The following is a 12,308-nucleotide window of genomic DNA, read 5'->3' as shown; positions in this document are numbered from 1 at the left end:
TATGTTCCTCTCCAAGGCCTCCTATGTGTCTAAGAACCCAGATACGAACAAGTTTTCCAATTCTAGTTGGTAATTCTAACATTGAGTTGAGCCGGAGGGGAAACAGCATGTTTCCATGAGAAACATGGAAAAGAAATTCAGGCAGGGCCGAAAGCTACATTCTTGTAGAGCAAGCATTTAACCTTCTCTCTGATCTGAAACACACACAGCCAGGAGAAACACTTCTGGAAGTTATTTCTAGGAGCAGATGGTAAATGGGGGGGGGGGGGGGGGGGGCGTGGGTAGCCTGTGGTGCCTCCCAAGTTCTCCTTCAGCCCACCCACACCCAGTTACCATTTGCAAGCTGTTGAACTGGGACCAGAAAGCATCACTGAAGAAACTCAAGAGGAGAAAGATACATGTGCTTCACTGGAGAAGGTGAGAAGTGTATGGCTGAGTGGGAAAAAAAAAGTCACAGCTCACAGTATCATTGATTAATTGAGTGATTTTAGTCAAGTGAATATTGATACATGGCTGAAAAAGCATGAAAATAAAATGAACACGTACAGGAATTACTATTAACATAAGCGATAACATCAAAACATCTGGTAAAATGCAGTTAAAAAAACAACACAAATGAAATGGAATGTAAAACATTTTCACAGTATTCAAAGCTTTTGTAGAGACTTAGGCTCTAAAAGAGGAGTACTACAGGAAGAAACTAGAGGAAACAGGAATTTCATCCATGTCCTGTGTATCTGCTGGTGACAGGTCAGAACGGCCAGTATGTTATTCCCTGCAGGCTGCCTAGGGTGCTCTCCTGAAACAGATCGCCTGAGCCTCCTGCAGCTATGAAGTTATGTATGACACAGCAACCGGCTACTCGGAGTCTGATGAGAAAAACAGATTTTAGGTTTGGGAAATGGGATTGCTGTAATTCACACATCCAAATGCAAACTGGAGCTCTGATTGAATTCTGCCCTGGGGAGAACTTGGTGCTAACCCACAGGCACCAAGAGCCAAGTGTTACACAGGATATTTTAAAAATAAAATGTTTTTGGAATCCTCACCCTCCATGCTATCTTCTAAGATAACTACAAATATTCTTCAAAGATTTAACTGAGTTCTGCCAAGGACCTCCCAGGACTCTATCCAGAATGATTATTGTAAAGCTTTACAAATCCCACCTTGGCCTTAGTGATAATTAGCAAATCACATGCAGACCTCCTCTCTCGGAAACCAATGATCAGGCCAATCAGTCTACACATTGGTTTTGTTAGATACTTTGTGGAGAAAAACAAAGGTTCGTGCGAGTGCAGCTCTGGACCTACAGATAGCCTCCCTTTTGGTTCTGAAATTGCTGATGTGATAGAGACAAAGCTGCTATGGGTCTAAAACCTTCAATAAAGTAACTAACGACACTCAAGGTCCTGGGACTCTGAGGAGGTGGTAAAACCTGCAGCTGCAATTCACATTTCCAATTCATTTTGAGCTATTTCTGAAGCTGTTGCTTCCTACCTGAGAATTCCCATTTAGAGAGCTGCCCAGCACAGTCACCTGCTCTTCTGTATTCTGTGGTAACTGCTAATGTTCCAGGTAAACCCCTCCACTAAGGACACTGCTGTAGAGAGAGGGCCTGGTTGCATGAGGCACTTTGTCAAAATGAGCAGATACATATGAGCACTGAACTCTCGAGTGAATCAAACAGAACTAAGACCCATATCCATGCACTCAGGAACTTGCTCTGAATTTCAGTTTGACAACAGAAAAGTAGAATATTTCTAATTAGCTAATATATATACACATTGTTTAATCATCCAAAATTACAGGCAAATCACTTAAGGTCCCCAACACTTTACAACGAAAGGTCAGAGAGAACCCCACAAAAAAAGGTGTTAAAAGAATATGATCACTAAGTGTGACAGGTTAATTATATCAGGATAACTCTCAGGTAGGTAACTAGGCGGGCATGCTGATTTTCATACTGGAATCTTCAAGAGTTAACAGAATCTACCATCCTTTCCTCTGGGTAAGGCTAGGGCCACAGGGGGCCATTTACAGCCTGACTGCAGCATCCTCACTGGGTATAAGCATTGGCCCAGAGGGACAATCATAAAAGTCCTCAAAGTATTGCAGAGAATTGAGAATCCGGCTTTGGGGGAAGAAATTAATATGCACTTTTTAGAACTACTTCCTGTACATTGGACAAAAGAGGTAAGTTGTCTAAGTGAACTGGCTTATATACATCACTGATTAAACATAAGGGCTTTAAGAAATATCTCAGGGCACTTGCGAAAAACTGCAGAGATGTTTTGCTTTTGAAACTCTCTCACTGGATGGGGACACCCCACCCATGTCAACTTTCTGTCTGCAGAAATGAAAAAAATATATGTAAAAAGTGCAGGGGGACAGACAGGCAGACTGTTCTGAATTTCTTTGATCTATAGGCAATCAAGTTCAAAGGAACTGTTTCTTTACAGGAAAGAAAAGAACGGAAAGCTCTGTGAGTTTTGCTACGGGGTGTTAGGTTCTAGGGCAAACAAGGACTCTTCAGGAAGGAGAGCCGCACGGCTACACTACCAGGGAAATCCACCTCCCTTGGCAAATGCCTAGGGAGAGCTGCTCCTCTGGGAAGCAGCCTCCAACGGATCAGGAGACCTTGCTCTAGCACACCTTCTAAATGCTCAATGGAGACTGTTTTAAAACCTTGAAAAATAAGTGGATGTTTTTCATTGTTCTTTTTAAAATGCGAAAAGGAAAAAACATGAGATTAGAATCCTAAGCTCTTCACCCAATTTCACAATTCACCCTGACTAGCAATTTGCTGGACTGTTCTAAAAATTTTTTTCATTTGTTTCTTTTTTAACTATGTGTTTTCAAAACTACAGCCTTCTCAGCCCGAAAATCGTCGTCTCTCTCAGGCTCACTGTGGTTTCCTTTTTCTGACACGAAGGCAGGTACAGGCTGCCCCTCCACATGTCTTGGGGATAAGATCATACCCTGGGCTCATAGGAACCAAAACTTTGGGGCATCTGAGACTGGCTGATTCAGATCCAAAGGCAATCACACGGAGAGACTGTGGGCAAAGCCGGAGATGTCTCTCCCCCAGTCCCTTTGCTGTCAGTATTACATAATGGACTTGCACTTTTCCTCCCTGCACTTACCACTTTCTGGGCTTGACCTTAATTGTAAGTGTGGTATGGGTCTGTTTCCATTTAAAGCAGACAGAAAGAAACTACTCTGGACCTGAAAGCAACGTGACTTGCCAATTATTAGAATTTTCTAGTTGAAAGGCATAGATCAGCCAGTAGATCCACACCAACAAGTTGCAAAATGCAGTTTTTGCTGCTGGCTCTCACTTTCTGCCCAATCCCCCTTTTTGTATTTTAGTGACTGCATCGCTGGTGGAAATGGTTTGTCACCTCCTCCTGTGCAGTGGCTGCTGCCCCATACTGTGGATCTTAAAAACCTTCCTAATCTAAATGACCCTTGCCTTACCTGGCCATGGCTACCCTGGGGTTTGGAGCATGGCTATGGAGGGAAGGGAGTGGGAATGCTGCAAGAACAAGCCGACTGGATTACAATGTCCACTACTGACAGGCGCAGTGCGTGTGTGTGGCCCACAGGATTCCCCTGCCCCCACCCCACCCGAGGTTCCCTCCCCGCCCTGCCCCCGTGAGAATCACTTAAACACGGACTGAAAGGTGGGGCACTCGTGGTTTTTCATCTTCTTCATGAAGTTTTTGAACTCTTTGTTTTTCTTGTCCCACTTGTGGATGGCTGTCAGCAAGTACTGGCTCTTCACCTTGCGGCCCATGATGAGGAAGTGGTGGCTGAGGTTGTCCAGCTGGTGGCAGGGACAGTCGGCCCCATTTTTCAGGTACAGCACGAGCTTCTTCAGGTCCTTCTTCTTGATGGGCCCCAACTTCAGAGGCTTCTTCTTCTTGGGGACAATCTTCTTGTCACCATTTTCTTTTTTCACTTCTTTTATTTTCATCCTCAGTGCTAGAGATAGAGAGGACAGAAGAAAAGAGGGGAAGAGAAAGCATTTAGACCACAGCTTTTCTTTTTTTGAGCCTCCAAGTGATTGCGTTTTATCATTTTATTTTATTTTTTGCTTATACTTTCTTCCTTCAAATATATATATATTTAATTTTAGATTCAGGGGCACACGTGCAGAGTTGGTTTCATGGGGATATTGCATGATGCTGAGGTTTGGGCTTCTAATAATCCCATCGCCCAAGCAGCAATTACAGTGTCGGTCATCCCCCCTCACGTCTTTAGGACTCTCCAGTGTTTACTGTAGAACAAAGCTTTTCATCTAGAACAATGACCCAAGTGTACAGCTGAGGTGGAGGAGAAAATGAAAGGCAAGTAGCAAGTCAAGAAACCAGCAGTTTTATCCATAAAAACCAAGGTCTGTAATCCCAGCACTTTGGGAGGCCAAAGCGGGTGTATCACCTGAGGGCAGGAGTTCAAGACCAGCCTGGCCAGCATGGTGAAACCCCATCTCTACTAAACATACAAAAATTAGCCAGGCACGGTGGCAGGTGTCCATAATCCCAGCTACTAAGGAGGCTGAAGCAGTTGAATTGTTTGAACCTGGGGGGCAGAGATTGCAGTGAGCCGAGACTGCGCCACTGCACTCCAGCCTGAGGGACAGAGCAAGACTCCATCTCAAAAATAAAAATAACAATAAAGGTCTCAGTTACCCATTCTGCCACTGCCTCCACCCCCTATTCTGTGATATCCAGTGGTATCTCTCTGTAATGGCCATCGGTACCAGGAGATCCTCAAATAAACTTCAAAACTAAATCACATTGCTCTTTTTAAAAATACAGTGACTCAGAATATCATGCACTGCTTTAAGAGAAAAAAGGGTCCTATAACCCAATTTAATCCACACAATCTGATGCTATTGATCTCAACATTCAAAAACAAAAAACCCTGAGTGTTTTTGCTTTTTATTGTTGTCTTTGTGGAGGCAGGGTCTCACTCTATCACCCAGGCTGGAGTGCAGTGTCTCGATCTTAGCTCACTGCAGCCCCAAACTCCCGGGCTCAAGCAATTCTTCCACCTCAGCCTCCCAAGTAGCTGGGATTACAGGCATGCACCATCATGTCTGGCTTTTTTTTTTTTTTTTTTTGAGATGGGTCTCACTATGTTGCCCAGAACTTCTGGACTCAAGAAATCCTCCCTCCTCAGTCTCCCAAAGTGTTGGGATTACAGGTATGAGCCACCATGCCTGACCATGAGGTTTTCTTTTTGTTTGGTTTTGTTTTAAAGAGCAAGTTACTGGTTTAGTATTTTAACACTGAAAGACCTACAATTCCTTGAAAATTGAGTCCTATAAAATGACAGGCAGAACTATGTGTGTGCACTCAGCAAGGGAAAGTTAAAGATTGCTTCAAATGGTCATGCTTCCTGCATTAAACATCAACGTCCAACCACAACATGGGAGAAATCAGTTTCTACTACTGGGTCTCTATGATGGTAAGATAGCAGGTACTGCTAGTATCAGTCAATCGCTAATCAACCACTAATCCCCACTGACAGGCAGTACTAATCTTCTGCCAACTGAGAAGACCTACACAAAATCCAAATCTACTTTGACTTCCTGGCTGATTAGAGCAAGTCCTGGTGAAGTCCTAATTGATAAATCCAGGTGATGAGCTCTCTTCAAATCCAATATGGTACCAGGGCTGCTTCTGTTCTCAACTCCCAGGAGAATGGGAAACCGGTCCATTCACCAGCTCTGCTTTCTCTTTTCTCTGTCCCAATGGACATTGAATTAACAGTGTTAACCTGTGAGCCACATCCTGTAGCAGTGGCTCCACAGGGGCTACTGATGAAGATAAATGAGCGTGGACGCGCTCTATAAACAAAGCAGACTGAACACACAGTGTCGCTGGTACAATCAACTCCCCTTTAAGACTGGCCAACCCCAGATATTCCCAAAAGAGTTGGAAATCACTTTCTAGGTGCCAGTCACCAGGTAATTTGCATATCCTCTGAATTCTTTTTAATAGAAAATTACCAAGCCCCCTCTTTTTAATGACGCAAGGCTTCCACCCACACACCCTGTGGAAAGTCTTGAACCTGAACTAAATCACAGTGGCTAAGAATTATGAAAGCATGTGACCTGCCAGAACACATGCTAAGTATTTTCCGTGCATTTCCTCAAGTCAATTCTAACAATTCCAGGAGGAAGGCATAATTATTTTCCCATCTAATAGATGAGAAAACTGAGGCATAGGGGGTTAAGTTGGCTTGCCTAAAGTCACTAATCCTAAGTTGAAACCCATGTCTAAATGTGCACTTTTTTTTTTTTTTTTTTTTTTTGAGACGGAGTCTCGCTCTGTCGCCCAGGCTGGAGTGCAGTGGCCGGATCTCAGCTCACTGCAAGCTCCGCCTCCCGGGTTTACGCCATTCTCCTGCCTCAGCCTCCCGAGTAGCTGGGACTACAGGCGCCCACCACCTCGCCCGGCTAGTTTTTTTTGTATTTTTTTTTTTTTTTTTTTTTTTTTAGTAGAGACGGGGTTTCACCATGTTAGCCAGGATGGTCTCGATCTCCTGACCTCGTGATCCGCCCGTCTCGGCCTCCCAAAGTGCTGGGATTACAGGCTTGAGCCACCGCGCCCGGCCTAAATGTGCACTTTTAATCTGGATGTTGTCCATGCTGACTCTATGGTTCCAAAATTCTTTAGAATGAATGGCAAACTTGGAGTACTGATTAAATAGACCAAGAAGATCATGGAGAGGAGTTCAGACCCTCTTCCCAGTTTCACCTACATTTCAAAATGACTTCACTTATGAAATGGCAAAAGAGTGCTTCCTGGTTGAAAGAGACTTCTCTGGCAAAGGAGAAACTGCACTTGTGAAAGCTTTATTATTTAATATTTTAATTTATTGTATTTATTAGAGATGGGACAAATCAATACACACTCCAGCTGACAAGGCAGGCGCCCTCTTTTCTGCAGAGAAGTGAGCCATCATAGTACAGTACCCACCACGTGCTGGGCTCTGAAGATGAGAATGGGATATGTCTATCTATGATTCCTTGTTTAATACTCCCAGCAACCACGTTAAGAAGGCATCAATAGTACTTTATTACAATCAAGGACAAGGACTCAGGTTAAGTAACAACAGCATGAGGCCACAGTTTGTAAGAGACAGAATCAGGATCAGAAGCCACACCTAACCCCAAAACCACTCTCTCCTGCCATACATACCACAACCCAGTTAGAAATGATATTGCTTCAGTGGAAACTATTTCACTCTTCTGATTGTGTTGCTTTCAATCACAATTCAAATCAAAAATTAATGTTCCTTTGCCATGACCATGTAAAGGAATGTAGTTTACATAGGTGGGGGAGCAGTGAGGGAGGAGAAATCAGAGTATGGGAATGTGTTACACATTAGATTTTACTTCTTGTCTTGCCACTTGGCCCCTTTCTTTTTTGAGGTGGGGAGAGCAGGGAAGAAGGCACATATGGCCAGAAATTACTAACATCTTTCTGTCTTTCAAGAGTTTGTCTTAGGGGTGCAGATTACCAACAATGTTGAAAAGATCATGAGCTGTCCCAGGTGGATTTTTCCTCGTGGGTGTGTGTGCAGACTCCCACCATGCTGCATCCCACGGCTGCTGGGGCGAGGGCAGGTGCTGGCTCAGGAGCAGCCCGGAACTGATCACCACCACCCCATCCCATCTTGCTCACAGGGCCCCAGTGATGTTGCCCATGGGCTGAATTTGCAATGTAAATGGTGGTAGTGGACAAACAGAAGCCCAGAAGGTAGCAGCTGGGGCAACCACTGGATACAGTCCTAGGTCCTGGGTTCTTCTTTAAGTCTCAGTTCTCTGTAAAGTGCAGGGCACCATACGACTGCAGGCCTGGTGGATCAACCATCTGAGGAGCCCCTGCTGGGTACTTCCGGGAGACGGCAAGGCTTATCTACAGCACTATCCCCACCCTGTGCTCCCTCCATGCTTCCCTCATTGGGCTAAACTACCACCTTGGGCCCTGGATCTCAGTTCCCTGTAACAGTTAGACCCTGATCTAAAACCAAACAACAAAATTTAAAAATTATGTGTTTTTTTTCTTAAGCAAAATTTCAACATCCTCCAAGGGTAAGACATGACTCCCACCTAGGCATCGCTGCCAGCAAGAATTCAGAGACCCAGAAACTTTGAAAACTCAAAATCTGAGGCTGCAACAAGGGCCTGTCTGGGTCTTTCTCAGGAAATCCATTACATTTGAGTAAGCCATTATGCTTTCATTCCGCCTGCAGTCACACAAACCATTTTTGCTCACAACTTATACTTCCTTGGTAGCCTCCCCTAAGAAGCCTGGCCCTATTTGGGAAGCTGAAATGAGAATGAGGAAGTCATCACACACCATCCCAAACCCTCACATTCTTCAAAGCCGTCTCTTCCTCCTGACTCCCTGCTTCTACAAATGGTGCCTCCAACCCTCCCAAGCCTGAGACATCCTATTGATGACTTTGAATGTAAGGCAACCATTGGCCCAGAGCCAGTCATTTCATAACCAGTCCTGTGGAATGGCTGTAGGAATCCAGGAAGGGTCTGTGGGGAAAGATGGCATGGGGTTGCATTAGGAATCAATCTATAACTCATCTGAGTGCAGATGATAGTAGTAATGAAGGGTAAAGTACAGAGAGAAAGAGGGACACCAGGGAGCACCTTCATCAGGTGAAAGGAAGAAGAGTTAATGTAAATGCAATGAAAGGCCCCGCTGGGAAACCAGGCAGCCCAGTGTCATGAAAACCACAGGGTCCATTTAAATGGAGGAAACACCCGTCAACCCCAAGGGCCGAAGAGCTTAAGAATGAGTCTGAAACTAGACCACTTAACTGGGTGACTAGGGGGCTATGGCAACCCATAGGAGGCCAGGATCCAGAGTGGTGAGGGCAAATTCCAGAGAGCAAAAATCCAACGGGAAGGGAAAAGAAGACAGAAGCCATCCCACCAAGCTTCCGGACTGAGTGTGAAGGAGCATTCCCAGGCACACTAGCCACATGGATTAGACTGAGCACATGCAATCGTTCCCACTCTTCTTGAACTCAGTTTAAAATTATAGTCAAAAAAACAAGTTACAAACACATGCAAGAAAGTGGTAAAGGAAACAAGATCGTATCAACAACATTTTGTATGATAGAAAGTAAATGGATGGTAGAATCTAGCTTAAAAGGGAGAAGAAAAGCTAAAATGCAGACAGAGATGCCAGTAAAGTACAGAGAAAAGAAGAAAAAGAGGGACAGACAGGGACGCCAGTAAGAAACAAGCCCATCTGCACAGCAGGTCCCACAAATGCTCCTGAACTGGGGCCCCTGGACACTCCTGGGATTGGCAGCAAGTTCACATAGGGACACTCAGACCCACTCCCCTGGGCCTTGAGTCCAGGTGGCTGCCCTCACCAACTCCAGCAATAGCCACAGGCTTCATTCCATACAGAAGGACTGTAATCCCAGCTACTCGGGAGGCTGAGGTAGGAGAATCGCTTGAACCCAGGAGGTGGAGGTTGCAGTGAGCTGAGATTGCACCACTGCACTCCAGCCTGGGTGACAGAGCAAGACTCCATCTCAAAGGAGGCCTGAACCTGCAGACAGCCTGCGGCTGGGGTATACTAGACACAGAGGAGGACAGGACAGGGTGCTGCTGTGTGAACACCAAAGAGTTACATGAACGTCTGCAAAGTGAAGAATGAGACACTCGGGTCTTAGAACACTACATTTATATGCCTGTGTCAGAGGATTGGGTGGATTTTCTCTAAAGAAATTATTAGGCTGTTGCAAAAGTAGTCGCGGTCTTTGCCATTACTTTCAATTGCAAAAACCATAGTTACTTCTGCATCAACCTAAGAGTAGTTCAAAAGAAAAGGCCTATGGGCCCTCCGCAAAATTCTCCAGTGAGGCCCAACAAATCACAGGCCCTGCATGTACACAAAGAGCTTCCAACTTCGTGTCTTGCTGTTAAATTCAAATGGACAGTCAAGGTCTGGCAGGTATTTGAGGAAAGCCTCCAAATGTGAATGGCAAAGACCGAACATTCAAAACAGAAAAGGAAGAAAAGGAATTCAGAGATAACAGAGACAACGCAGGGAGTATTAAAAAAAAAAAAAAATCGCTTTTTGCCTTGTTGCACTCCTAAAAGCAAGATGGGTCACCAGTGGCTCTCCTGGAGTCACCCAAAAAAATCAGGCCAGGGTTCTCGCTCTTATCATTACGGCCTCAACATGTGCTGCCAGTGTTTCCATCAGTATGCAGAGGAGGTAGGCTTCATTAAGTTAGACTAAGTGAGCTTCCTTGAATGGATTATCCAGCACATCCACCAAAGGAAAGAAACCATAGTAGCTCTCTGTACATAAAATAAAAACTAAAATTAAAAAAAACTTAAAAAATTGATAATATGGCCAGGCATGGTGGCCCACACCTGTAATCTCAGTACTTAAGGAGGCTGAGGCAAGCAGATCACTTGAACCCAAGAGTTAGAGACCAGCCTGGGCAACATAGTGAGACCCCATCTCTACCAAAAAAAAAAAAAAAAAAACCATTAGCCAGGCATGGTGTTGCATGCCTGTAGTCCCAGCTACTAAGGAAGCCAAGGTGAGAAGATCACCTGAGTCTGGGGAGATTGAGGCTGCAGTGAGCTATAATTGCACCCCTGCACTCCAGCCTGGGTGAGAGAGTGAGACCCTCCCTCAAAAAAATTCTTTTAAATGATAATAAATTAGATAAGACTTTTGTATTCCTAAAACAAGAACAGAAATCTATTAAAAGGAATGTTCAGAGACTAGGAAAGATTACTCGGAAATTTAAAATATAAGAAGAAATGTATAATTCAAGACAAGTAAAAAGATGTAAAAGAAAGGAAATAAATATGCAGTACACTACATGGCTCAGCTGCAAATAATATTTACACAATTCTAATAAATTAAACATTCAATATTAACCAAAAGTGTGATATAACTATATTGGAAAGATAGTATAAAAGAGATAAATCTTTAACTTCAATAACAGAAAATCAATAAATAAAGGTTTTAAGATAAGGTTGAAGAGGCCAGGCATAGTGGCTCATGCCTATAATCCGAGCACTTTGGGAGGCCAAGGCAGGTCGATCACTTGGAGCCAAGAGTTCAAGACCAGACCAGACCAGCCAACATGGCAAAACCCCATCTCTACTGAAAATACAAAAATTAGCCTGTGTGGTGGCATGTGCCTATAATTCCTGCTAATTGGGAGGCTGAGGTAGGAAAATCGCTTGAACTCAGGAGGCGGACGTTGCAGTGAGCTGAGATCACACCACTGCACTCCAGGCTAGGTCACAGAGCCCAACTGTCTAAAAAAAAATTTTTCAAGAATATTTTTAAAACGTTTTTTAAAAGATAAGGTTGAAGAAATTTCCTGAAAAGATGAACGAAATGACAAAGAGATGGGAAATAGAGGAAAGAAAAAGACAGAGAATCAATCCAAGAGTTTCAACATCTGAGAAAAGGGTATTATATAGCAAGAGAGAACCAAGAAAACAAATGGGAGAAAATACCAAAGAAATAATGCAAGAAAACTTTCCAGAAATGAAGAACATGAGTCCTCAGGTTAAACAACACCCAGCTCAAAGAATCATGACATTTAGAAATATGAAGGACAAAAAGAACTCTTAAAATCTTCAAGAGAAAAGAGTAGACATCTAATACAAAGGATCAGTATCCCAGTTGCACTGGATTTATCAATACAGACACTAGAAGCTGAAGGATAATGAATCAATGTCTTTAAAATTGCCAAAGTTTATACTGGGACAAGCTATCAATCAGCATGCAAGAGTAGAATAAAAACATCTTCAGGCATTAAAAAGTTTTAAAACATCATCTCCCATGTGTCTTTTCTTAGGAAACTACTCAATGATGTGCTCTACAAAAATGCAGAATTTTTTAATTTATAAGATGTATTATTAACCAGGCACAGTGGCTCACACCTGTAATCTTAGCACTTTGGGAGGCCGAGGCAGGCAGATTGCCTGAGTTCAGGAGTTCAAGACCAGCCTGGGCAACATAGCAAAACTCTGTCTACTAAAAATACAAAAACTTAGCCAGGCATGGTGGTGTGCACCTGCAGGCCCATCTACTCAGGAGGCTGAGGCAGGAGAATTGCTTAAACTCGGGAGGCAGAGGCTGCAGTGAGCTGAGATCATGCCACTCCAGCCTAGGCAACAGAGTAAGACTCTGTCTCAAAAAAAAAAAAAAAAAAAAAAAAAAAAAGCATTATTAATGTTACTTTTGATTGAAAAGCAATAATTGTATACACTTATGGGTTAC

General features: G+C 43.7%; 1 protein-coding gene across 1 annotated transcript in view; it reads right to left on the bottom strand.

Moving 5' to 3' along the window:
- Nucleotides 1-466: 466 nt before the first annotated feature.
- The window catches only part of SFRP1 (secreted frizzled related protein 1), a 47,490-nt gene continuing 35,648 nt past the window's right edge, over nucleotides 467-12,308 (bottom strand). The window contains exon 3 of the mRNA XM_010354607.2: nucleotides 467-3,984. Within this exon, the coding sequence (XP_010352909.2) occupies nucleotides 3,662-3,984 (323 nt within the window). The 3' untranslated portion in view covers nucleotides 467-3,661. The remainder of the gene's footprint in view (nucleotides 3,985-12,308) is intronic.

Source organism: Rhinopithecus roxellana, chromosome 9 (genome assembly GCF_007565055.1).
Source record: "Rhinopithecus roxellana isolate Shanxi Qingling chromosome 9, ASM756505v1, whole genome shotgun sequence".
Taxonomy (NCBI): Eukaryota; Metazoa; Chordata; class Mammalia; order Primates; family Cercopithecidae; genus Rhinopithecus; species Rhinopithecus roxellana.
Note: the sequence above shows the minus strand (reverse complement) of the source record. Positions and strands in the feature narration are given on the sequence as shown.